The sequence below is a fragment of the Sprattus sprattus genome, assembly GCF_963457725.1.
Source record: "Sprattus sprattus genome assembly, chromosome: 19".
Classification (NCBI taxonomy): Eukaryota; Metazoa; Chordata; class Actinopteri; order Clupeiformes; family Clupeidae; genus Sprattus; species Sprattus sprattus.
Window position 1 is genome coordinate 10,817,614 of NC_137917.1, and position 26,206 is coordinate 10,843,819.

The 26,206-nt window shown below is 49.6% G+C and overlaps 1 protein-coding gene across 1 annotated transcript in view; it reads left to right on the forward strand.

The window, feature by feature from the left end:
• The window catches only part of vps13b (vacuolar protein sorting 13 homolog B), a 338,610-nt gene that overhangs the window by 262,166 nt on the left and 50,238 nt on the right, over window positions 1-26,206 (forward strand). Inside the window, 6 exon segments of the mRNA XM_080857284.1 lie at window positions 9,354-9,556; window positions 10,806-11,016; window positions 13,299-13,483; window positions 21,073-21,281; window positions 23,946-24,127; window positions 24,763-25,121. Of these exon segments, the coding sequence (XP_080713410.1) occupies window positions 9,354-9,556; window positions 10,806-11,016; window positions 13,299-13,483; window positions 21,073-21,281; window positions 23,946-24,127; window positions 24,763-25,121 (1,349 nt within the window).

Below are 26,206 nucleotides of genomic sequence, written 5' to 3' on the forward strand. Positions count from 1 at the left end.
TAATGGGAAACAATCGGACAGAGCAATACACAACCAATCAACAGCATTGCTTCAGGAGCACTGAAGGGAGAAGTGTACTTGATTGGCTGTTGAGATAGCAGCAATCTTTCGTCAGGATCGAGTACCACACCTTTAAGCCCAGCACCTCCACCCCTGACAGCTCTGTCAGGCCTAATCTCACTGAAGCTGCCCCAGGGACGGTTGAGGACAGCAGCCAGGGTGCGAACTACAGCCAAATCACTTGTGCCCCTGATAGTTTTCTTTTTCTTGCCCACAGTTAAAGAAGCTATCCTCTGCCAAAGACAACTGTCTTTCATGTTGTTGCATGTTCACGAAGAGACAGGTAGATGTTGTTCTTGGATTCATTGTGAGCGTTGCGTGCTCTATCAAACGCTCGGGGTGATCCAAGTGTGGTTCTGTCATCCTCGGGCTTAGCGATCTATCCACCCTAGGGTGAAACAGGAGAGATTATGCCTCTCTCTCTCTCTCTTGCTCTCGCTCTCACACTCACACACACATACACACACACACACACACACACACACACTGTCTCACTCCCTGCTTCCCTGTCTATCCATTTTATTTCATTTGTGCTGTCAATTTCAGACCATTTCCTTCTGCCTCTTATTTGTCTTTTTTTCTAGCCTGTCTCTCTGTCTCTCTCTCTCCTATTCTCTCTGGGAGGGGAGTTTTTTAGGAGGGAGGGGCTGAGCAGAGAGGGAGAGAGAGAGCGAGAGAGCAAGCTGGAACGCTTAAACGCTTGCATCTGTTGCGCAGATGTTATTATATAGGGTTACTTCAGATAAAATGATTGTCGAAAATTTTAATTAAAACCTCAACAATTTGCACTTGTTTACTTGAGTCGACATAACTCCGCCATGAGACAATACGAGAGGCTGCGGCCCTCGCTGATTTTCACCAGCTTTGCAGCTTTCATCCTCGTTTGATGTGTTGACTTTGATAAACACAGTTGAAAAACACTCCACCATGCAAAACAATGGAAAAACTTTGCTGAGGGAGAGCAAGAGAAAGAGTCAAAAAAAGAGAGAGAGAGAACATGAGAGGGAGCAACAGTCTGTCTCTGTCGTGTTGGTATGAAAATGCCCCCCGCCTCCCAACCCTCCTTGTCCCCCCCCCCCTGTCCCCCCCCCACCCTTAGTTTCGGGGGGTCTATTTTTAGCGGCGCTCTCCTTGTTCTTGCCATTAGGGGCTGTCAGGGCCAGATGCGTCACCCGGCGAGCTCTGCCGTTTGTTTACTGTAAACAGAAGGAGAGGAGGCCCGCCGCTCCCCAGCCAGAGCAACCTGCTTGAGTTAGTGACGCAGAGCAGGGCCAGCGAAGAACCCACCAGCCATCTGGTTTTCTTTTCCTCTTCATCGTCGTCTTCTCCCTCCGTTACTCCCTCCTTTTGTGTTTTTTTTTTTCCTTTATCTTTTTCATTCCATCTCTCAAGAGGGGATTAAACAAATTATTGCGAGTGCGAGAGAGCTAATGCTGTCGTCACGTGGACCTGGGGTGTCGGAGGATAGGCCTGGGCTCCGAGCTCAATCAAAGCCCAGTCCGCCGCTCAGAGAGTTCAGCCCGGTGCCACAAGACGGGGTTGTTGGGGATGTTTTTACCGCTAATGTGATGAATAGATAGATCCATCTACTCATGTGCTGGTCGTAAAAGCCCTACCTACGCCAAGACTTACTGCCGTCATAAAGACGGACGCTTGAAGTGAGCAATTTTTTACATGTGCGTACATTTTGACAGGTATTTTGTTACCCTGTCAGCAGAAATGGTTTAGCGTGGGGAGATGGACGTCTCGCCTTTATGCGTTTGAACTTTTACACACACCCTCAATCTCTCTCGCCGTTATTTATTTTACAGTCGCTATCAAAACTTCTCCTCACCGTTTTAAAAACAGAAGGCCTCAGAATTGATACCCGGGGATGTTGTTTATGATGATGAAGTTTGGGATTCCCACACGTGTGTTAGCAGTAAAAGCGGGGGTCTCATAACTCACTGGGAATTATGCTCTGGGGACAGGTTCTTCATGAGAAATAGCAGGCAGGGAACCACTCGGCTCCCCCTTTGGTCTTCATCGCCGGACGTGGATTAATGCATCGGCTCCATAGAGAGGGATGCCACCAGGGGCATGAGAGAGAGAGCGAGAGAGAGAGGGAGGGAGGGAGGTAGGGAGGGATGGATGTGGAAGAGCAATGCAAGGGGTGAGATGGAGAGAGGGAGAGAAAATGAAAGAGATGGAGAGGAAGGGGAAGACCGAGAGATGGAAGGAAAGAGAAAGAAGGGGATGTTCAGAGAGAATGAAAGAAGAGTTGGAGAGAGGGAGCAGTGGAAGTAAAGAGAGCGAGAGCCAAAGAAAGGGGGACAGCGATGGATGGAAAGAGAGATGGGCCACAAATCAAGCGGTGAGGTCTCCTCTGACGCCTCGTCAGGAGGCTGCCTAAGCCAGCCAGCGGCAGGGTGAGGACCCCATCAGGCCCCTGAAACATCTGGGGGCTCCCAGGGCTCGGCGCTCCAGGCGACAGCCGGGGCCGGTGCCGGGGCCGTGGCATGCCTCTGCCAGGGACAAGATGGAGTAAAAGGGGATTAGGTTGACAGTGAGGTGTGTTACCGGATCCGCCGATAATGAAAAGCAGCACAACGCCAAATTCCTCCTGACGGTCCCCAAGGTGGAGGTGCATTTGTAGTTCAAATAAAGAAGGGATAGAGAGAGAGAGAGAGAGAAGAGGGAAAAAATAACAGAGGAGAGGAAGGAACAGATGGGTCTGGATCTCTGTAATAAGAGCCAACAGCGCCACCACCCTCCAGTGCTCAACCTCCCCCTCTACCCCTCATAATCCTTCAGTGAGCTATCACAGCCCCCCATCTCCTCCAGCCCCCCCCCCCCCCCCCCCCACACACACACACTATTCCAAAAGGAGCAGCTTGGGCCGGCCCTATCCTGGTGATTTGCTCATGTGCCATCCATTAAGAAATCAAAGAAATCAGCACTGTTAGTTATTTACGTTTTCTTTCTGATTTCTCCCATTTTCGCTCCCCCATGCCTCCAAATCTCTCTCACTCACTCACTCACTCATTCACTTATTCACTAACACACACACACACACACACAATGTGAGACGTGCAAGGGTCTCACACACGCGCATGTACAGACCCCTCTCTGATTTGTTGTTTTGTTTGACGAAGCGCTGCAGATAGAGTTTCTCTGATGTCTGTTTGTTTACTGCAGTTAGAGGGAGGCATTGGGTTCCCCCGTCACATGCGCTTGTGTCTGCTGGCCTGGCGCAGGCGTGGCGATGAAACAACGCTCTCAGCACTCCTTTGGCAGGAGACACCGGCCTCGTCACTTTCTGCCGGCAAATGCAAGCTGATGGCGTATCCCCCTCTAACAGGCCATTAACAAAGCAGCTCCATGTTCTGGACTGACTGTAATATCGGAGGCGCAGGCGGTGGGACTGCACTGAGTGTTTTCATAGGATGCCTTCGTTAATGACCTCCAGACGCCACTGGCACACACTGGGCTTGGACAGACCCATTTTGCATGAAGAGTCCTTATTCCAGTGTAATTAGAGTAAGTAACAAATAGTACTATAAGTCGTAAGTGTGTAACTAATAACATGTACATACTTAAAGTAACACTATGCAAGAATTTGACTCTTGGTATGGTATAGTTTAATAGGCAACTAGTTTTGGTACCATCCTCAAAATCATGTTGCTAGTATACGGTCATGTGAAAGGCAGGTAAACACATATGTCTTTCCCACTAGCCATTCAGGATATGCTCTATGTAGTTCTTCGTACCGGGCTGGAGTACCCTGCAAAATAAGGAATCACAGCATGATATTTCCAGCTATATTGCCAAAAGACACCAGTTACTGTGTGTTGGCAAGGTTCTGTCAGTGCCAACTGGGCTGTTGGTGGTGTTTGCAAGGGTTTTTCATGCCTTTTAGGTAGTTAGCTTGCTAGGTTTGGAACAGAGCTCCTTATTTGTGCTTTAAGTGCTTATAACACATCTATAAACCTAATCATAACACTAACTGCTTGTGCTTCTTGTAATAACACTACTTGTGTATGTGGTACTAATCATTTAATGAAGTATTAAGTACATAATACATAAAGGCATTTAACAGTGGACTTGATAGATCTGGGGAAGATTAAAAGGCTGAGATTTAATCCTCAATAATCACGAAGATGTTAGTGTTTTTTAAGCTTTTACGTTAAAATATTTCTCTAGATTCAAAGATTATAAGGGAAGTTGATAATCCCAGGCCTATATCATTATGTTTTACTGCATGGAGACTAGTGTACAACATTATTTTGCACAGCAAGCAAGAAAGTGCGTATGGACTGATAACCAAAATAGTAAATTTGCACGTAAGAATGTGCAGTAAGGATTCCTACTTCCCCCCACTCAGCAGAAAACCACGTGTGCAACTCGTCAAGCATCAATATCATTTGAAATTGAGCTGAGATCACTACGGACGTAGTGCCACGTTTCTTTTTAAAACCCACTTCCTACCCTCAATCAAACTTTCAGCAGAACATTGTTTTGAATCGTAAATCTCCTATTTCCCAAATGCAACATAGATCTAAATTAAGATAGGCCCATCGACATATCTCATCTCCTCGGACACACTTTATCTCTAGGTAAAGTGGCCCTAAAGGCTTTCTGTGGTAGGCTAATACTGGGCGGATTCTGGAGAGATTATGCTCCGTCATGGCAGTCCAGGTTATTTACGGGGTGGTCAGACGGGTTTGCCAGAATTAAACCCGCACTCTAAATCATGCCACGTCGACTGATTAGGCAAAGATGGGGCTCATTTTAGACGATCACTGCCAGCGATGAGCTTCACATGTAAGCAAAGCTGTATGTGTTCGTGAGTGTGGGTGTTACTAGAACATAGAGGGTGTGTGTGTAAAGAGCAAAGAACACAAAGCTGAAAAATGTGTGTTTAGATTTAACAGAAAGACTGTGACCAGCTGAGTGTGCATTTTTATATTTAGAATGCAGTACTGTGTGTGTGTGTGTGTGTGTGTGTCTGTGTCTGTGTCTGTCTGTCTGTGTCTTTGTGTCTGTCTTTGTGTGTGTCTGTCTTTCTGTGTGTATTCGTGTGTATGACAGTAAAATAAATATGACAGTATGTGTGTGTGTGTGTTTCTGTATGCATACGCATACATGCCCGTCTGTGTGTGTGCGTGCGTGCACAAGTGCGTTTGTGTGTTTGCATATCCATCTGTGTGAGTTTACACACACACACACACACACACAATAACACATCATAGAGTAGGCGGCGGTAGCGGTGCAGCCGTGGCTCCAGCTGTGCGGGCCACTGAGGTCCCAGGCCCCCGCGGGTCAGACGCTAAGCCCCGTCTCTCTCCGCCCCGCTCGGTGGCCTGGACGCCTGCAACCGCCATTCCACAGGGATCCATTTCATTTCCGTCGGACACATCACCTCCAGTGGGATAGCTTTTCCAAACTGGGAACACATTGAGTGGAGAAAGACGGGGCCACTTCAGATAGGTCCTCCACCCAACCGCCACCCCCACCCCAGACCCCACAGCACAACAGCTGTTCCAGCAGAGGAACAGGCCTGCACTGTGTCTTTATGGCTTTCCCAGACACAGATAAAGCCTACAGGTCACCATGGCAACCTGTGTCATGTGTCACATTAGTGCGTGTGTGTGTGTGTGTGTGTGTGTGTGTGTGTGTGTGTGTGTGTGTGAGTGTGAGTGAGTGTGTATCTGTATGTGTATGTATGTGTGTGGGTTATGTGTTTATGCTTTTGGGTGGGCGTTAGTGTGAAAATGACTGAGACGTGTGTGAGAGAGTATGTGAGAGCACACAATTTGTGTGTGCTTGTACCCCAGTCTTTTTGTGTGTAACATTGTGAGTGTGTTTGTGTGTCTGTGTGTGTGTGTGTGTGTGTGTGTTTGTGTGAGCTTGTGTGCGCGTGCTTCCGAAACCTCTGTAGGACTTACATTATGACACACTGCTGTCACAGTCATTCTCACTGCCTTCCCCTTGTTTGTCATGACGTAACTAAACCCTGAGTAATTACACACACTGTAGGAGATAATGCATGAAGTATGCAGTGCTGTCCGCTGTGTCAGCTACTCTCACACACACACACACACACACACACACACACACACACACACACACACACACACACACACACACACCTTCATGTCATGATGATGTCTGCACTAACTCCCTTCCAGCTCAGTCTCTGATCAGTCTTGTCATTAGAACAGTGGACAGACATCCATGTATAGTGTTCAGTTTTTTTTTTTTTTTAGGTTCATTCAGTTCTTGTGTTTTGAGTAATGGAATGGTGACAGGGATTAGACTAATGTCCAGCGTATGCTGTTCTGTGTACGGGCTTTGAGCTCTCCACCCGGGCCCAAATCACACACTCCTTACCCTTGAGAGGCGTGATGGCATGCTAATACATTGTCCCACAAGAACCTGTTCATAGAAAACCACTGAAGTTAGAAAAAGCCCTTCCATACAGGGGGCCTAATGGAAGGCAGCCCGTCAGCAGCACCAGCACCAGCAGAGTGAACTGATGGCGTGTGTTTGTGATGGATGTAGACTGAGACGGGGCAACCGGAGACATCTGCCCAGGCTGACGCTGCAGTCAGAGCAGTCCAAGCAAACACGAACAGGCACAGACACATAAACACACACCAACACACACACTCACACAAACACACACAAACACACTCACTCTCACACAAACACACACACACACACACACACACACACACACACACACACACACACACACACACACACACACACACACACACACACACACACACACAGACATACACACACACACACACTCTCCAAGTCTTTTCTGTGTGGTGTGTCATAGAGAGAGGACCATTAATACCCTCTAGATTACCAGCCAGGCCTCTCTGTTTTTTTGTGCCAGAGGGATTTGAGTTTCAACCATGTGGTGAAAATCTTTAGGCTGGGTGATGTGAAATTCAGGAAGCTTTTTCCTTCGCAATCCCCCCCACCCCCCCTCCTCTCTCCCGCCAATTCTCTTTCTTTTTCTCCCTGCTCTGTTTGTCAGTGGTGGAGGATCGCATGATAACCAACCGCCTGTCCATCCTGGAGCCTCCGCTCCCCATAAATATGGAGTTTCAGGACGAGGGCAATTTGCTGCTGTTATTCCAGCGTGCTCGCGCTGCTCACCACACGCTAATTTGTCGGAATGCCAGAGTCTGAAGCGCAACCCCAGCTCCCGTCGTCGCTCCCGAATGCCTTTCGTCCTAATGGCCAGGCCCACAGCTGCGGCTCACAGGTCTGAGGCGGACGTACAGAAGTCAAGAGAAAAAGTGAGAAAAAGAAATAAAGAAAGGGAGAGAGATAAACGGAGGAGGATGGAAGAGTGAGGTTCCCCCTGGGGAGACATATACACTCCGTGATGCTGGCAAAGCCTGTGTATTTCTCTCCTTTTCAAGCGTCTCTAATTAGTGAAATCATTAAGGCTGTCATCGGTGCAGATGGGGTTTTACGCAACAGTGCGTGCTGGGGTCGGACTGGCCATGCGGCGCGGTGCAGTACATGACGCATCCTGGAAGAACCCCGTCACGGTGGCCAGAGAAGAAACACATCAGTGTGCTGTGGCTTCCTCTCCTCCTGAGCAGAAGGGAATTCCCAAAGCATGCTCAAAGACATCATCCCCTCTCCCCTCTGTCTCTCTGTTTTCCTCTCTTTCTCTCCCTCTCTGTCTCCTTTGATTCTGTGTGAGGGGGGTGTCATAAATAACCTCCATGCCTGGTTACAGTGTAGCACAACACAACAACAGTGTCTTAAATATTCCATTCTTTAAAAAAAAAAAAACATAAACACACTCATCGAAGCATGACCGTGTATCATCTTGTGAGTGTGAGAGAGTGAAAGGGTCTCCAACTCTTATGAATAAGTTCTTCCTCCTCCACGGAGCCAGCAGTCAGGCCAGGGAGTGCTGGGGATGCTGCCTCTGTTGTGGAGCACGTCCTGAGTACAGTCTGACACAGGAGTAACCTCTCCACTCTAACACAGATTTAAGAGTGTGTGAGAGAGAGACAGAAAGAGAGAGAAAAATTAAAGAAAGAAAGAAAGAAAGAAAAGATGAGAGACTAGAAACAAATACAGAATACGGAAACGGCCTCCTTTAATTTAACTGGAGTTTGAGCACAGCCACATTGAGATTGGGATTTCATTGTGTACTCACAGACTGACAAATTAAACCTGATCTTGAAAATCATTATGTGAAATTCTAAAACCTGGTTGGTTTTATATAATCGACTCATAGGCCAGAGATCTGTTAGACAAAGCCAGTGAGGAAGAGAGACAGATAGAGAGAAGGGAAGAGAGACAGACAGACAGAAGGAAAACACGACTGAGAAAAAGTTGGAAGAAGAAAGAAAGGGATCCGAACAGCAGTCCTGTGTTGCTTTGTCTCCAGCTCCTTGTGAAGGCCCATGTCAGCGTGTCCTGCAAGGACTCATTGGAGATTTATGGGCTGAGGGGCGTCCCACTCTCAGGGCGAGGCAGGAGTGGGAGTGGGGTTGGGGGCATCCATATGCGGAGCACTGAGCCACAGGAGTGAGTGGTGACAGCTCGGACACACACAAGCCCCCCCCGCCCCCAAATGTCCTTAAGTCACCAGCGTCCTGCAGGGCCTCGTACATCAGGCGGGGAAGTGGCCCAGGCTAACCCAGAGTTAACAGACACAATGCTTTATGGGGTGCTGAAGCCGACCTTGCCCTCCAATGGGACTCTGTTTCAATCCCTACTTCTGTCTCCTCAGGTTCTCTCCATCTCTCTCACTCTCTCTCTCTCTCTCTCTCTCTCTCTCTTTAAAGTGGCGTCTGTTTACAGTAGTGTTAATCCCTCGCTCCCTGTCCCCTCCTTTCTCTCCATCTGAAGATGGGTTTGTTTACAGAGCGTCTGCAGGCCCAGTGCAAACAGCTTGTCACACAACAGTCCTGTCCTAAACTTGTTTTGACAAGTAAACAAGGCCATCCCTCATGTGGGCCTTCTCTGGGTGGCTGTCAGGCTCCATCACTCTCCATTACCATCACTGTCCCGCACTGTCAGCTTCAAGTCCAGTGGGCCTCTTTTTATTAAGAAATTAAAATATATGTGCTGATCTGATCTTTTTCTTCTTCTTCTGTTCTTCCTCCCACCCTTTCTGTTCGCTCCATCTGTATCCCACCATCATTCCCGTCATGGCATCCTTCTCCCTTTCGGTCCATCTGTATCTGTATGTCTAAGTTATGATATCTGTATGTGTGAGTTAGAACTGGTTTAATAAATGAATTATGTATTTATCGTCCCTGTAGACCCAGTCCAGCTGGCATCTCTGCTGGTGGAGGTGGATGACCTGCTGGTGAAGACGGGCCTGCGGGATCGGAACCGGCTGCTCCTGGGGCCGCTTACCTGCGGCGCAGAGCTGGAGGCCCGCTGGTGCAGACACAGTGGCAGCCCTGGACCAGAGCCAGGTCCACCTAAACTGCTGCTGGACCTCAAGGGAGGCCTCCTGCAGGTACTGGGAAAGAACAGGCTTAGCTTTACCCAGGACCCCATTACATGTTTATGTGCATCCTTTTAGTCAGCCACTGTTCAAAGTAAAGGATATGTAGAGATGGGGTAATTACCAAGAGTAAGGATTAGCAAACCTTTTTTAATAGGTCCTCACATGCCATTTCCCCTAACCACTCCTGCTCTGAATATCCACCTAGATCAATGGTGCAGGATCCTTACACGCCGCACCCCCCTCCCCCCACCCCACACACACACACACACGTCACCGGTGCTACCACACACCAGCTCATCATGCCCCACCCTGGCCCTGTCTCACACACAGCCTGTATATCAGTCAGGGCCCCCAGTCTCTCCCCCACTCCAGCCCGGCCTCAAGCTTGCAGGCTCCAAGATCCAGAGGCCTTGTTTTTCAGCCGGGCCTCTGATTCACCTACCATCCCCTCCTGTCTGGCTCTCTTAAGCCTGTCTGGCCCTCCCTGGTGTTTTTCTCATGGAGGAGAAGGTGCCAGCGTTCCACCAGTGGGTGGATGGGTGGAAATATTACACACCAAATAAAAGTCCCCCTCTTAATGCCCACATGCGCCCCAGCTCCAACCCAAGCCCAACTGTTCCGCCTGGGAGGGGGGGGGGGGACTCCTTGATGGTTTCCGAAATTCCTGTATCGCAGGCATACCCCTCACGCCTTGACGCTTAGTACATAAGCATACATTTCCTTGTGCAAATAACGGGGCGTCCGCGGCGTTTTAATCAGCTCCGGCGCTCCAACCACTGGTATTTCTTCTGATCTGCCTTTCACAACCTGAGAAATCCCCCAAATGTTCCTGTTTTCTGGGGGTTTTAGACACACGCACATGTGTGTTTTTGAGTCAGAGATTCTGGCTGCTGGAAGCCAAACCCCGGATGCTGGGCGAGAGGGATTAGGGGAATCCCACCACGGCAGGAACAGCCAGGGCTTCTCACTGATGATGCTGAGGGAGTCACCCACTTGCTTTTCTCTGTTCTCCTCCTCCCCTCCAATTCCTCCTGTCTTCTCCTCTCCTCTCTCCTCCTCTATCCTATCCTCTTCCCTCATCCCCCCTTTTTTCCTCTTCTCCTTTCTCCTTTGATCCCTCTTCTTCTCTTATCCTTTCCTTTCCACTCTCCCTCCTATCCTCCTCTCTCCTCTCTCCTCTCTCCTCTCTCCTCTCTCCTCTCCTCTCCTCTCCTCTCCTCTCCTCTCCTCTCCTTCTCTCCTCCTCTCTCTGCTGCAGGTCTTCTGGGGTCAGGAGCACATGAACTGCCTGTTGCTGATCCAGGAGTACCTGCAGGGCTTCTTGCAGAAGAGCGACCATGCCAACCCTGGGCCCGAGGAGCAGCCCCCCACCTCCAGGCCCCAGTCACCCCCCGGCCCCCACCCCTCAAAGACAGAGCACAGCTCAGACGACCTCCGCACCGGCCTCTTCCAGTACATCCAGGACCCAGGTACCAACTGCGATCTCAAAGAGATGGTAGACTCATGTCAATACTGGGTGCTATGATGAGCTAACCTTCACTGGCAAATAGCTTTTGAATTCTACATGTGAGTGCAGCCTTATTGATGAGCACAATGATGGTTTCAGTAGCTATGCTGATAATGTTTGAGTGTTGTTGAAGTTAAGGTGAAGTTAAGGTTAATTTTGTCCAAAATGGCAGCCTGTGGAACGTCTTGTCCTCCCCATTAAGAAGGCAGCCGCAGTCCGCTTCTTCTGGGCTTGTCTTACCCCCAAACTCCAACACCACTACCACTACCACTTCCATATTACAGCCACCGGCAAATACTGCCACCCTCTCCACCCTCCACCCCCATACCAGTGCTACCCACCCCCCAACCACCGCTGCCACACTCCCCAGCCCTCTGTGGTGAAACTCTCCACTGGGTTTGTTTGTTGCATTGTTCCGGCGCTCTTTGAAGCAAGCCAGGCAGCTGTGTGGAGAAAGAAAAGAGATGCCTGTTCAGTAGTGGGGGCAGAGAGAGAGAGAGAGAGAGAGAGGGAGGAGAGAGAGAGGAGAGAGAGGAGAGAGAGAGAGAGAGAGAGAGAGAGAGAGAGAGAGAGAGAGAGAGGGAGGGAGGGAGGGAGAGAGGGAGAGAGGGAGGAGATCTGTCTGCAACATGCTGCCGACCGGATCCGGAGTGCTGGAAAACACAGCGCTGCTTCACACGCAGCCGGAGGGTAGTTGGGGGGACGGAGCAGCTGGACTAGGCGGCCTCTGGAAGTCAGCAGAAGTAGATGCACAATGAAAACAACACCCCATCACAGCAACCAGAGTCATTCCCTTCACATTAAAGAAAAAAACAAAACAAGCCGGTGGCTTTGAGAAAATAATGCACGGTGCGCACCTTAAACAGCGACCGCAGGATCGGCGTTCATGAAAGCTGCCCAAGCCGGGGTACAATTATACGGTCTGCAAGGCATTTTCTGCAATGAGAGCTCCACTGTTTGTGCCCCTTGTGGGCAGCGCAGGCAGCTTTGCTGTGTTTGTCTTTTCTTTTCTTCCTTTTTTTTTTGGTCTTTTAAGTACACATAAAACAGACTTCAATTAAGTGTCAGCCATGTTTTGAAGAGGAGGAAAAATAAAATAAAACTACTTGAAGAGTCAGCATCCTTCTCCATGCTCTGAAACAACAAATACAGTATTGTCTTTCCTCGTCCAGATGCTCGGTGCCCTCGAGTGATTCAGTCAGTTAGCACGGACTAGGGTAGTCGTGTTTTTAAGTGGTGACAGTGGGTAGTTGTTAAGGGGCGTGCACCCCTGGAGATGGAGCAGTTGCATTTTTATCTAAAGCTGTTTTTTTTATCTAAAAGTCCAGAAAGACTCCTCACGGTACCCTAGCTGTCAGTTCAGTGTATGTGCTAAACAAAACTATGGTATTCATACAGTGCTGGCTCTGTCAATGTGAAACAAACATAGTTGCTCGGATTGAATAAATCCCAACCAATCAAAATGGTGCTTTAGGAGCATGGAAAGGAGGGGTCCTCTCTCTGGCCTGCTAAGACGTGGGTGAGCCCCACAGGCTTGTTGTTGTTGTTGAATAAATATACTTATATGCAACTCAAGAGTCCTGGGGTAACTTGAGCGAATTTGCACCTAACAGGGTGTAATTTGATTGGCTGTTGAGCTCAAATATCATCGACCTTTAGCAAGACCACATTGTGGACTCTCTTTAAACAGAAGGGGTGCTCTCCAGGAATTAGACCTATGACCTTTCTCTTTGCTTAACCTTGATCTTTGCCAGCTGGGACACAGGAACACTTCTAGGCGGTTTGCAGTCTGTTGCCATGACAGTAGTGGCTACTGGGTCTGGATTAGTTGTCTGATTAGTAGTCTGCGTGTTGGGTGCCCACGAGAGAGAGAGAGCGAGAGTGTTTGGTTGATTGATTGATTGATTGATTGATTAGTTAATGTATTCATTCTTAAAGTTTGCATCAAAATGTAAATGAGTAGTCCATGTGCAGTGTGGTCAGGCACTGGTCAGATAAATGGCAGTTTGCCAATCAACACCAGTTTTTTCGATCTACCACACATACATATGCAAGACATTCAGACACCATATAGCATCCTGTCCCTGTTGACCACTGTACTTTCAATTTACCATAGTATTGATTATTATGATGGTGGTGGTGGTGATAGTTGTGGTTGTTGTTGGTGGTGTTATATATTTATTGGTAGTGATTGTCCTATTGTCTCTTTTCCCCTCCATTCATCTCCGTTCATCTCCCCCACAGCCTCTCAGAAGCTGCCTGGTGCCCATGAGGTGGTGTTCTACAGCGAGACGGACGACAGCCCTGGGGTCATGATGTGGAGGTACCCCGAGCCCCGGGTCCTGACCTTCGTGCGGATCACTCCAGTCCCCTTCAACACCACGGAGGACCCCGACATCAGCACTGCAGACCTGGGCGACGTGCTGCAGGTGAGGCCCTACACACCGATCTGCACTTCTAAGCCATCATACTCAGTACTACCGAATCACTACAGGTTCCTCTCTAGAACTGTGTGGACAGGTCTTGTTGTGCCCATTGTGTTGTGGAGACTGAATCACTACAGGTTCCTCTCTAGAACTGTGTGGACAGGTCTTGTTGCGCCCATTGTGTTGTGGAGACTGAATCACTACACGGTTCCTCTCTAGAACTGTATGGACGGCCATTGTGTTGTGGAGACGGTTTCTGACTTAAGGTATGGAAATCACCCCCGACCCCTAGTGGGCACTTGTCACACTCACCTGATGAGTGTCTTTCCAGATGTGGATGTCAAGCACAACGGTCATTTTCTCACAAGGCCCGTTTTGCGTTCGCCCTTCACCGGTCTGACAGGTTTTACACGAGCCTTCATGTCATCTGTTGTTCTGGGATCTGCCCCCACCCAAGCCCCCCAGGCCCCCCCCCCCGCCCACCTCTGGACCGGCAGAGGGGGGATTTACAGTAGTGTGTAAACTCTCCTGCCTGTCCTCCTCGCTCCTGCGTCTCCTCTCCACTGATCAGGACGCCGCGGCTGTTATTGTCATTAAACACATTAAAGTCGCTCACCGCTGGCCCTGACAGCTGACGTTTGAAGGGGCCTATTTTGTGACGGAGTGAAATGTATTGTAGCTGCTGGCCTGGCTCTGTTGCGCAGGCAGATGTGGGCTTCCTGAGGTTCAGTGGATGTTTCGGCTCTTCTTTATGATGTGCTGCTCAGCATGGAGGCTCCGAGGGACACAAAACAGCGGGGTTTGACCCCGACGTGTCAGCTGCGTTGGACGTGTCTCGCTTGTGAAGATGAGGTTAGATTTTGGCAGCCGAAATAAGAAGGGAACATCTTCCCCCTTCCACGTCGTACACACACACACACACACACACACACACACACACACTTACACTCTTCCCCTGCCAACTTCAGCAGCAGAAGCTCTCCTTTCCACCAGCTCTTCCTCTCACCCCCTTTTCTCTCTCTCTCTCTCTCTCTCTCTCTCCCTCCCAACCCCCCCCCCCCCCCCCCTCTTTCTGCACTACTGGATGCCTTCAATCATTTCATCTCAATCATTTTCCTGGCCCCCGGCATGTCCAAGCAGAGACTCTGAAAGGTTACAAGGTGTTGCAGATGTTTGGCGCCCATCCGATGCTCGCCGGCTACGCAGCTGCAAACTCCATAACCCTCTGCCTGCCAGAAGGACCCAGGGCCCTGTGTGCATGGGACCAGCAGAGAGACAGAGACAGAGAGAGGGAGGGAGATAAAGAGAAAGAAAGACAGAGGAAGAGACATACAAGAGGAGTGGGAGGAAAATGAGGGAGGGAGGGAGGGAAAGATGGAGAAAACGGTGCGCTGCTGGTAGCTCCAAGCTGACACCTGTGTCCTGTAGCTCCCTGTCTGCGAGGATGCCTGGGGCTCCCAGAGGCCTGGTAACAGAGTAGTTCATCAGCAGTGGCAGATCAGATCAGACGCAGCCTCCACCGGCAGGCACGGCAACCAGGACCGGCACTCGGATGACCCGCTGGAGAAGCCCAGAAGAACATGTGGTTTCCACATACGTGAGCCTCTCTCTCCTCTCTCTCTCTCTCTCTCTCTCTCTCTCTCTCTCTCTCTCTCTCTCTATGTCTCTCTCTCTCCTCTCTCTCCTCTCTCTCTCTCTCTCTCTCTCTCTCTCTCTCTCTCTCTCTCTCTCTATGTCTCTCTCTCTCTCCCCTCTACTGCTCTGGCGCGGGGACGTCTGCTATTGACAAGTCTTTTAACGGGAATCAGGTGCGGGGGCCAAGCGGCGGAGTGGGCGCTGAAAGGAGGACGGCCTACTGTCACTCATCCACTGGCCGGCTGCCTGCTTCCCCTCACGCACAGTCCTCTGTTCCCACGCATGCTCCTTTCTCTCCCTCTGTCTCCGTCTCTCCCTGTCACTCTGTCTCACTCTTTCACTCACTCTCTCCATCTCACTCTCTCTCTCTCCCTCTGTCTTTCTCTCTCTCCTTCTCTCTCTCTTTCTCCAGCCACCCTCTTCCACTGCTCTGCTGTAGGTGCTAGTTTGATATCCTGTCACCTCCTATGCCGAAACTCTCTGAAGTGTCTCCTGGTGGTTTGGTTGGCAGCTGGTCAGGCTGCAGCCCCAGTAGTTCCACCTATAGGTACCAATTACAACTTAGTGTCTACATGTAGTAACTGGGCCTTTCCTCCTTACAGAGCATGAGCATCAGTCACTGTCTTTCTTCCGCTTCTGACATTGTGGAACAGCGTTATCCGCAGTCTTTATTACAGAAACATGCTGCTCTCTGGTTATGCTTGCTTTCCTTTGTCACCCTCCTCTCTTTCCTCTTTATCCAGTGTCGTCCATTCTCACCCGCCTCTCTTAACTCTTTATCCAGTGTCGTCCATTCTCACCCGCCTCTCTTAACTCTTTATCCAGTGTCGTTCATTCTCACCCGCCTCTCTTAACTCTTTATCCAGTGTCGTCCATTCTCACCCTCCTCTCTTAACTCTTTATCCAGTGTCGTCCATTCTCACCCGCCTCTCTTAACTCTTTATCCAGTGTCGTCCATTCTCACCCTCCTCTCTTTCCTCTTTATCCAGTGTCGTCCATTCTCACCCGCCTCTCTTAACTCTTTATCCAGTGTCGTTCATTCTCACCCGCCTCTCTTAACTCTTTATCCAGTGTCGTTCATTCTCACCCTCCTCTCTTTCCTCTTTATCCAGTGTCGTCCATTCTCACCCTTCTCTCTTTCCTCTTTATCCAGTGTCGTCCATTCTCACCCGCCTCTCTTAACTCTTTATCCAGTGTCGTCCATTCTCACCCGCCTCTCTTAACTCTTTATCCAGTGTCGTTCATTCTCACCCGCCTCTCTTAACTCTTTATCCAGAGTCGTCCATTCTCACCCGCCTCTCTTCTACTTCATCTGGTCTTATTCGCCCCCTGTACTCCAGTGGTTGTGTACTGCATACATTGCTTGTAGTACTAGATGTAATACAGGCTAAGGCTTAGCTCATTCATATGGAGAAGAAAGGAATCCTGGAAACTGTGTATCTGTGTATCCTCAACCACTGTGAAAATGAGAGATGTGATCAGGCATGGCACCAGTGTCGTGGGGCCCAGTATCAGATTCCAGGCCTTCTCAAAGAAGTGATTGAGCCCTAAATATTAGTCATTGGATCCATTTTATGAAGCTGACGGATGCAAACACACACACACACACACACACACACACACACACACACACACTATTGCCTCATGTGTTTTATACAAATGCTCATGCGCCAGTAAGCCAGTGTGTTGAGAGTTGGGGGATTTAGAATAGAGCCCTTTGTCATTAGCCAGCTCATTGTGCTCCCAGTTTTAATTGATTTCAGCCCCCGGAGCTGCGAGCTTTTATTTGCTTTTCTTTATGGGGGGACTTCAAAAGGACTCAATTAATTCATTTTTTATGGGGTTTCTCCAAGGCCGAAAAAGTCCAGTTACAGGGAACGGAAATGCGCTCATAAAACCCGGGGTAAAACAGAAATAGCTTGGCTGTGCTGTTCCGCGGAGGAATTTCATTTTGTCCCCGTGAAGCACAGAGGACGGAGAGGAGAGGAGAGGAGAGGAGAGGAGAGAAGAGGAGAGAAATCAAGTAGAGCGGTGCAGAGCGGGGAGAGGGGAGCGCGGCAGTCATTTCTCATGGCTCTAGAGTTACCAGGCAGCCACATGGAGAGAGGAGGGGGGTCTCCAAACCCAGGGAGCCATGCCTGATCCCCACACTCCCACTGTCTCTCTCTCTCTTCATCTCTCTCTCGCTCTCTCTTTCTCTTTCACTCGCTTAGTCTCTCCGTCCTGTCCTGCTTGTCTTGTCTCACCATCTCAATCACTCTCACCGTCTGTCGACTCGGAGAGGATGGATTGCTGGAGCTATTTGTGTACCGTAGTGTCAAAGGGGGCACAATCCAGTGTTTCTCTCTCTGTCTCTTGCTCTTTCTCAGACGCGCATACACACACACACTCACACACACACTCACATGCACACACACACACACAAACAATCACACACACACACACACACACACACACACACACACAAGTCACATATATACACATGCAGACAAAGGCACACACAAGCATAAAAATACATGCATAAAACACTACACTCACACAACACTCAAACACACACACACACTAAAAAGCAGCTGTTCCAGGATCAGTCCAGGGGAGCCAGTCCTGCGTCCCTGCCAGGCCTTCTTCTCTCAGGCGCACTGTCCCCAGAGCAGATCACATTCACATTTTTATAAAATCAAGATTTCCTGCATTTAAATAGTTGTGGTTTCACGACCAGTTCCAGCATTGCGAAAGGGGAATTGAACTCGCTTTCATTAGTCAGAGGGCAAGCTGTTGGCGTATTGTTTTTAAATACGGTAGGAACGTTTGAGCGGGGTGTGTGTGGGTGTGGGAGAGGCTTGGTGGGGTGGAAGAAAGGTGCGTCACCTCAGGTATGTGTCCACTGGTTCCCACCTGCAGAGGGAGAGGGCAGTGACTCATTCCCACCCTCTGACTACTGTGTGGTCCATTCAGCCATACACAGGTAACCCCCACCACCACCACTAACTCCAAGCAGCTTCTCTTTGGCCATTTTACTTCTTTTCCCCGCTTCAGCTCTCCATCCCTTTCTAACCCTTTGTCCCTCTATCTCACCCTGTCCCACCCTCCTCCTCCTCCCTCCTTTATGCTCTCTCTCTCCCCATCCAAAGCTCCCCAACTGAAAAACAGGGACCAAGCAGCACGATCCCAATTTTCTTGAGCAGAACCAAAAGAAAGGGGGACTTGGAGTCGGGGTAATGTTTTTCAGTCCTACTTCGATTTCTCTCCACTCCCCATCTCCACCCTGGACTCCCAGAATCCACCAGCCCCTCGTCCTCTCCCCTAATCTGGTTGGCTGGCTGGCACGCTCCCTACCCAGGGCGCCGTGGCCTGAGATGAACCGCTCGCCTTCGTGGCATATGTGTCATACACAGCTGGTGCTGCAGTCATTATTATTAGCGAATGGTGGGCCTCGTTTACTAACCCCTTATGCTTCTCATCGACGCCCTGTTTTATTTAGCCATCGTTTCTTAGTCACATGCTCTTTAGCTAGCAAAGGACTGCGTGACACCTGGTGGATTTAAAGGTTATAGTCAGTAGGTGGTATTTCTCAAGCCGAGAGAGAGAGAGAGAGAGAGAGAGAGAGAGAGAGAGAGAGAGAGAGAGAGAGAGAGAGAGAGAGAGAGAGAGAGAGAGTGAGAGAGAGTGGGTGTCAGTGGGCCAAAGCTTGTATTATTTTAGTCAGACGGTTCTCGTCACAGCCCTAGCGTTGTGAAAACACTGGACAGTCCATTTGGTTAATTAGATCTTGACGAGCTTTGCACCTCGTTCACCAAAAAAAAATCAAATCCCAACTCTCAGACGTGTAGTGTTACCGAGAGGACAGTCGGAGAGGCCGAGACGTCGGCTTTGATACGGGCCGATTCTTCACGCCTGATTAAGGGAACTGGACCTCCCTCTGCTGCCTGAGACGTGAGCGAGCGCGTTTGAGAACATATTCGTTAACATCTCTCGAGTAAACATGACTGCATTAGCCCCAGACTCACGTCAATTAAATTATCCCAGCCGGTGATAAGATGGAACAGTGCAAACCAGAGACAGAACTAAGTATGTGTCAAAAGACAGGTTTGAAATGTTCAAGCTGCATTGCACATGTGTGTTGTGTGTGTGTGTGTGTGTGTGTGTGTGTGTGTGTGTGTGTGTGTGTGTGTGTGTGTGAGTGTGAGTGTGTGTCAGGCAGGAGTGTAGTATTACCTGACTATGCATATGCAGTGATTGAGAGACTGATGGTAGGGAGAAATATTCATAAATAAACTCCAGCACTGGTACCTTTTCCATAAACAAACTACACACATCCCACACACACACACACACACACACACGTACATATGAATTTACCATCCGCGAAACATCAGACATCCACGGCCTTTCCGTGTTTACGCCATGGCGTACACACACAATCAGGCCGAGCGGGAGACACAGTCCAGATGGCCCGGCGGCGCGCAAAGGGTTAAACGCAGACAGGTGGTGGAACACAGAGGCTGCTGGCCCAAGATGGCCACCTTGGACTGGTTTCACGTGCGTAGGGAGGCTTCTGCAGGGGCCCCTGCTGGAAAAGCCCAACATGGATGAGGTCAGCGGTAAATGAGGGATATAAGTGCAGCACATTTTCTATCTGCTGTGTGTAAGAGGCCTCCGAGCCTCTCCATGTGCGCGCCGTCTCTCAGGTGGGCCGCGGGTGGAAACTCCGGCCCTCTCCTGGGTCAGGTGTGAGGGCCTTGGCAGGTGTAATTAGGCGGCGCTTCGGCGAAAGCCTGTTTGGCATGCCGAGGTTGCGTAACCCCCATTACCTCACCGCCACCACCGTAGCAAAGCCCAGCCTAACTCCATACGCCAACCCCCCCCCCCACACCTAACCTAATAAGGTTTGCCTAAAATGAACATTCCTTTCTATTTTTTTAGTGACTTGTTCTATGAGACTTAGTGGTACTTCTTACTTAACAAGTAGTGCTAGTTACGCTGCAACTTCATTTGAAGCTTGATTGAAGGCGGAGGCTATGAAATGCAGAGCCAGATAAGCTAGAGCAGGTATGCTTGTGTGATGACATGTGTGGGCAAGATAGGAGTAGCCGTTCTTACCATCAGTTCCTACCGATCCATAGAAGCAAATACTAAGAGACGACTGGTTGGGGATTTTTTTTGGGGGGGGGGGTCTGGTTGATGTCCATATGGCATGGAGCCATCCTGTCCAACAGAGACAATAAAAGCAAACTCATAGCTACTCATAGTATAATGGATGTCTGTCACTGAGACATTACCGTTAGTTATGTGAGACAACTCTGATGTCTGTGAATGATCAGCATCACCCTTGGTGTTGTGTCATCATGCCAAGACCTCCTCAGGCCAGCAGCTCATGTCTGAGAATGGGCCGTGGTGGGAGTGGGTCGGGGTCAGGGTCGGACAGGCCCGGGCCAGGCCAGCGTGCTGTTCTCTCCGCTGGGCCGTGTCAGTTGACGAGCAGCAGGCCGTGTGGAGCGAGGAGCTCTGAGCTAATCCGCCTCGTCAGCGCTGCTCCTCCAGTGGAGGCCAAAGGCCTGGCGGAGGGGTGGAACCCCAGAGAGGCCTCTCTGTCTCCTCCTCTCCTCCTTCCCTCCTGTCCTGTGTTTCTGCCCTCTCTCGCCTTCTCTCTCCTCGTGTCTCAGTCTAACCCTCTGACTCTCTCTCCATCCAGCCAGAAGACATTTGCTTTGATTATTTTGCTCCCTCTAATGGATGTCATGAAATATTAGCAGGCTGATGGCTAATGGAGGTTGTCTGTCTGTGTGTGTGTGTGTGTGTGTGTGTGTGTGTGTGTGTGTGTGTGTGTGTGTGTGTGTGTGTGTGTGTGTGTGTGTGTGTGTGTGTGTGTGTACGCAAGCGCAGGAACAAGAGAAAGAGATTCTCTTTGCCTTTGCCTGCTAATGTGTGTGTTCTTTCTCTTTTGTGTGTGTGTGCAGGTTCCCTGTAGCCTGGAGTACTGGGATGAGATCCAGCGGGTGTTTGTGCCCTACCGGGACTTCAGCCTGTCGGAGAGCAGTGCGTGTGAGCTACAGCTGCCCAGCCTCAGCTTCGACCACGGCCTGGCCAATCAACAGAAGGAGCTGGTGGCCTCTGACCTCTGGAGGGTCGTGGTCAACAGCACAGCCGACACGGGTGATGAGCAGAGGTGACTACACAGACACACACACACACACACAGACACACACACGCACACACACACAAACACACACACACACACACTGGTGGTGTCCACCTCGGTACCCTCCTCCCAGCCTCTCCATCTGTAGCCGGACCTCCAGAGTGGTCACTCCTGCAATTCAATTAAATTGTAGCCTCCTTGTCGCTCCGTGTCCCCCTCTCCTCTGATCCCTATTCTCGTCGTCGTCTCACCTCCCCTTTAATCTCCGCTCATCTCTTTCACTTCTCCTCTCCTGTCCTCTCCTCCTTTTCTATCCTATCCTCCTAGCTCAGCTCACCTCTTTTCTCCTCTGTTCTCCTCCTTTCTCCTCCTTTCTTCCTTTCTCTTCTCTCCCCTCCTCTCCTCTCTCACATCTGGCCAGCAGCAGCCCAGGGAGCGGGCTTGGACAGGGTTCAGATGAATCTAATGAGATTTCCCAGCACACCGAGTGGCTGTCATGGCCGATCCGGATTCCTTCCTGCTTACCTTGAGTGTGTCTAATTGAGGTGAGGGAGGGGTGGCTTTTGGGGAAGGGGTAGAAAGGGAGCAGGGTTGTGTGTGTGTGTGGGGTGGGGGTCTGCAGTAAAGCAGTGTGGCGCTTTGTGTGTTCCGGGCTCCTGGGACAAGGCCGAACACCTGGGACAAGGCTCGACACCAGCAGTGTGTACTGAACTTACAGTCTTCCTCCAGCTCCTGCACTTGGTCCCTTTCTACCTCTCTCCCTCTGGCTACCTCTCTCCCTCTACCTCTCTCCCTCTGGCTACCTCTCTCCCTCTACCTCTCCCCCTCTTCCTCTCCCTCTCTCCCTCTACCTTTTCCTCTCTCGCTCTAACTCTTTCTCTCTACCTCACTACCTCTCTCCCTCTACCTCTCCCTCTTCCTCTTTCTCTCTACCTCTCTGCCTCTCTCTCTACCTCTCTACTTCTCTCTCTCTACCTCTCTACCTCTCGCTACCGCTCTCCCTCAACCTCTCCCTCTCTCCCTCTACCTCTTCCTCTCTCGCTATACCTCTTTCTCTCTACCTCTCTACATCTATCTTTTCCTCTCTCTCCCTCTCTCTTTTCCTCTCTTCCTCTCTCTCTCCCTTTCTCACCCTACCTATCTCTCTCTCTACCTCTACCTCTCTCTCTCCCTCTCACTTTCTTTATCTTGTTCTTTTTCTTTCTCTCTTTATCTCTCTCTCTGACAAACTGTCCTCTCTATACATCTCTTTTCCCCTCTATACCCACATACATACACACACACACACACACACACACACACGCACACACACACACACACACACACACACACACACTCCCCTCCTCTCTGATTCTTTGAGATTTTCCTTTTTTTCTGTGGAGCCGAGCTGCCAAGCCCACATTCAGTGTGGGTTTAGGAGCTCCAGAGGACCAGAATGGGAGGAATAAGAAAACATGTAAGTGAAGAACAGAACCACGGAGGAGGAAGAAGGGAAAAAAAGTGAGAGAGGGAGGGGGAGAAAAATCCCCCATCCAGCGAAAAACAAAATATACATCTGCATTTCATTATAATCATACTGCAAACAGTACATTTCCTTTATGTTTAAATTATTTGTCCTTTTTGATCAAAACTGATTCCCTTCCCCTTAACTCTTTGTTTCAACTGCCTCCGCTTTCAGTTTCAGAAAAAGAAAACAGCAGTGAAAAAATAAAAAGAGAAATCATAAGCTTGCTGCTGCCAACTGGAAGTCAGGGAAACTTCAACATGTGATTCTTATCATTTAAGAGCAATGCCCCTGCTCTCCCTTCTGGAAGGTTCCTGGTGGTTTTTTATGGTGAAGTCATAGTAGCTACAAATTACTGAACAAATGGTCATTTAGTTCAATTACAAAGACATCCATGTTTATGTACCATGACATGCAAATAATGTCTTCAGGCCAAAAAAATGTCTTTTTTTTTGTTTTGTTTTGTTCAGTCGGCAGGAGCCTACCTGTTGCCAGTGCAGTCAGGGAATCACTGTACATGATCCAGATGTTTCCCCAAATACCCCATAGCGATGGAGCTACCAAGCAAATCATCTGTTTAGATTCTGCTCACGCGGCATTGACAAAAGCGGAATGTCACTAGGAGCAAACAGCACTTCCTACCGCCAGTGGAATGTTAGCTGTGTTTAATACTAAAACAGGAAGTCTCTGCTGCCTGATTGTAGCGGTCCTACACATAATCTGCAGATCCTTACATGTTTGGATGAATGTCAAAGTGTTTTTTTCCCCCCACAATTCTGCCAAATACTCAAACATCAACATAAACATGTTTTTCCTTCGTGCTGCGCCCTTGGCTCATAGACCTGTTGCAGTAATGGTACTCCTATCAGACAATGCTAGATCTTTCAATGTTGAGTAAGTAGGGATGATGAAGTAGAGATGTAATATTCTTTTTCTTCTCACAGTTCAGTGACATAATATTCTATATCCTCTCACAGTTCAAGGATGTTATATTCTGTTTCCTGTCGCAGAGCTCAGTGATGTAATATTCTGATTCCTATCGCAGCTCAGTGATGAAATATTCAGTTTCCGACACAGTTCAGTGATGTAATATTCTGTTTCCTGTCTACCTGCGCAGTGATGTAACATTATCTTTCCTGTCTGTCTACCAGCTCATTTATGTATTTCCTGTTTCCTGTGTCCCTCAGCTCAGACAGTGAGTCGAGCTCCCAGCTCCAGTGTGACCAGCTGGTGTCGCCCACTGCGCTGGCCGCCTGCACCCGTGTGGACTCCTGCTTCGCCCCCTGGTTCGTGCCCTCGGTGGGCATCTCCCTGCAGCTGGCGCAGATCCAGCTGAGACTCTGCCACCACCTGGAGCAGCTGGGCACAGGTACCCATGCTGAAGCTTGATTATCTAACCCTCGCCACCAGTAGACATTCTGTCTTTTCTTTTGTGTCCCACTTTTTAATGAATGTATTTAAGGTATTTAACGGGCTTAACACTCACCTATTCATCAATACAAAGTACTTTATACATTAATTCATGCTGTTATGATATGCTCTAGGGCATTTTTATGTCTAGAGTCAGGAACTCTAGAAGTATATTGTAAAAAGGCCCTTTGTTCAGGTAATTATGCTTTAATTGCCCATTTGTAATCATTATCAGATCAGTAGTACAGTGGTACAGGAGGAAGGGAAGTAATTTAGTAATCTAAAAGTTGCTAGTTCGTCGAAGCGTCCCTGTCCAAGCGTCCTTGAGCAAGACACTGAACCCCTAATTGCTCTTGATGTGCAGTGAGCCATCAGTGTAAAATGTACAAAATCTGTATATGACCTTGTAAGTCGCTTTGGATAAAAGCTTCTGCTAAATGAATAAAAGTAATAAAAAAAAAAAAAAAAATGAAATGTTTGTTACAAATACAATACAAACATGTATTGAGGTTAAGATGTTAAACTGATTTAAACCGACAATACATCTTTTTTTTCTGATAATACATCTTTTTACATCTTTTTTTTTGCTCTCAGCTCCGTGCCAGCGGCTCCGCCCCTTCCTGTCAGACAGGAAGTTACCTCAGGAGCAGGAGTACATGCTGATTGGTGTGCAGGAGCCACGAGCGTACCTGCGCCAGTGGAGCGGGCGACGGCCCTCGCAACTCTACCAGGAGCTGAGCCTGTCCAGCGGGCTGGAGTGCCAGCTGCTGGAGTACCGCAACCTGACCCTGCGGCCCCTGGTGCGGCCCTTCACCCTGCGGGGCCAGGCCGCCGTCACCCACGGCGCCCAGCAGAGGCTGCTGGATGGGAGCGTGTTTGTGGAGCCCGTGTTCGCCACCGTCAGCCAGCACATGGTGCACACACTGGACACGGCCATCAAGGGCTGGCAGCAGGTGAGCTTAGAGACACACACACACACACACACACACAGACACACACACACATATATTTATATAAATACATATATACATATACACCTTCACACACTGCAGATTCTCTGTCTCAGGCATGCTTAGCGTACATACACACACACACACACACACACACTCACAGGTTCACCCCTGAGGTTCAACCGACCAGCCAGGCAACTAGTTTCTCTTTTCAGAGAATTCTTATTTACTGTTTCATCCCAGCTGCGAGCATGGTGCACTTCTCGGAATCTTTGACGTCCGTGGCAGAACAATTGCATTAAAACTGAAAGTGGGGCGCTCTGTTAAATCCAGCAGGAGATTGCACTGGATGGGAGTTGCATTTCATTTGAAACAGACTGCTGAGCGTAATCAGGGCATACCCCTGAGAGACCAGGACCAGCATCAGAGGACGTTTAGGGTCACGAGTACATACGCTCTCCGTTGGATCCCACACATTGACAGTTTATTGGGGAATCTTTCATGCTCTGCTCCCAGGAATTTTTTGGGTGTGCTTCAGTAGTAGTAGGTCATTTTTTTCTTCTTCTCCTTTGCTCCCCAATTCCCCTCCACCCTCTGTCAGATTGGGCCATAAACTATCACCCTGGTGTCAGGGTAACTAGCTCTCGTGAAATACGGCTCCCCTTAGGCAGGCCTTGGTCTCGGCGGACCACAGAGGGCTGGAGAGCAGCAGCCGCAGCAGCTCCGCAAACATCCACCGGTCTGGATCGGGCTCAGTCTGGCTCGGCTGCCCGCTGCGGACCCACGCCAGGACGCCGGTGTGTGAAGTGGAGCCCATGAAAACATGCCGGTGCCGCGGCAGCGGTGGGCGCACAGAGGCACCTGCCAAAGCCTGGCCTGGCTACCGCCGCGTCCTGCTGACTCATATGCAAGCCCCGAGAGACAACACATGCGAACGCGCACGCACGCATCTGTCTGACGAGACCAGGCCAGATTGCGCCCTCTTTCTCCTTCTCTCTCTCTTTCTTTCCACCTGTATCTCTTTCATTATCTCCTTACTCTCTTTTTTTGTCTCCCTTTTTCTTCTCTTCCCCGTCTCTCTGTCCTTT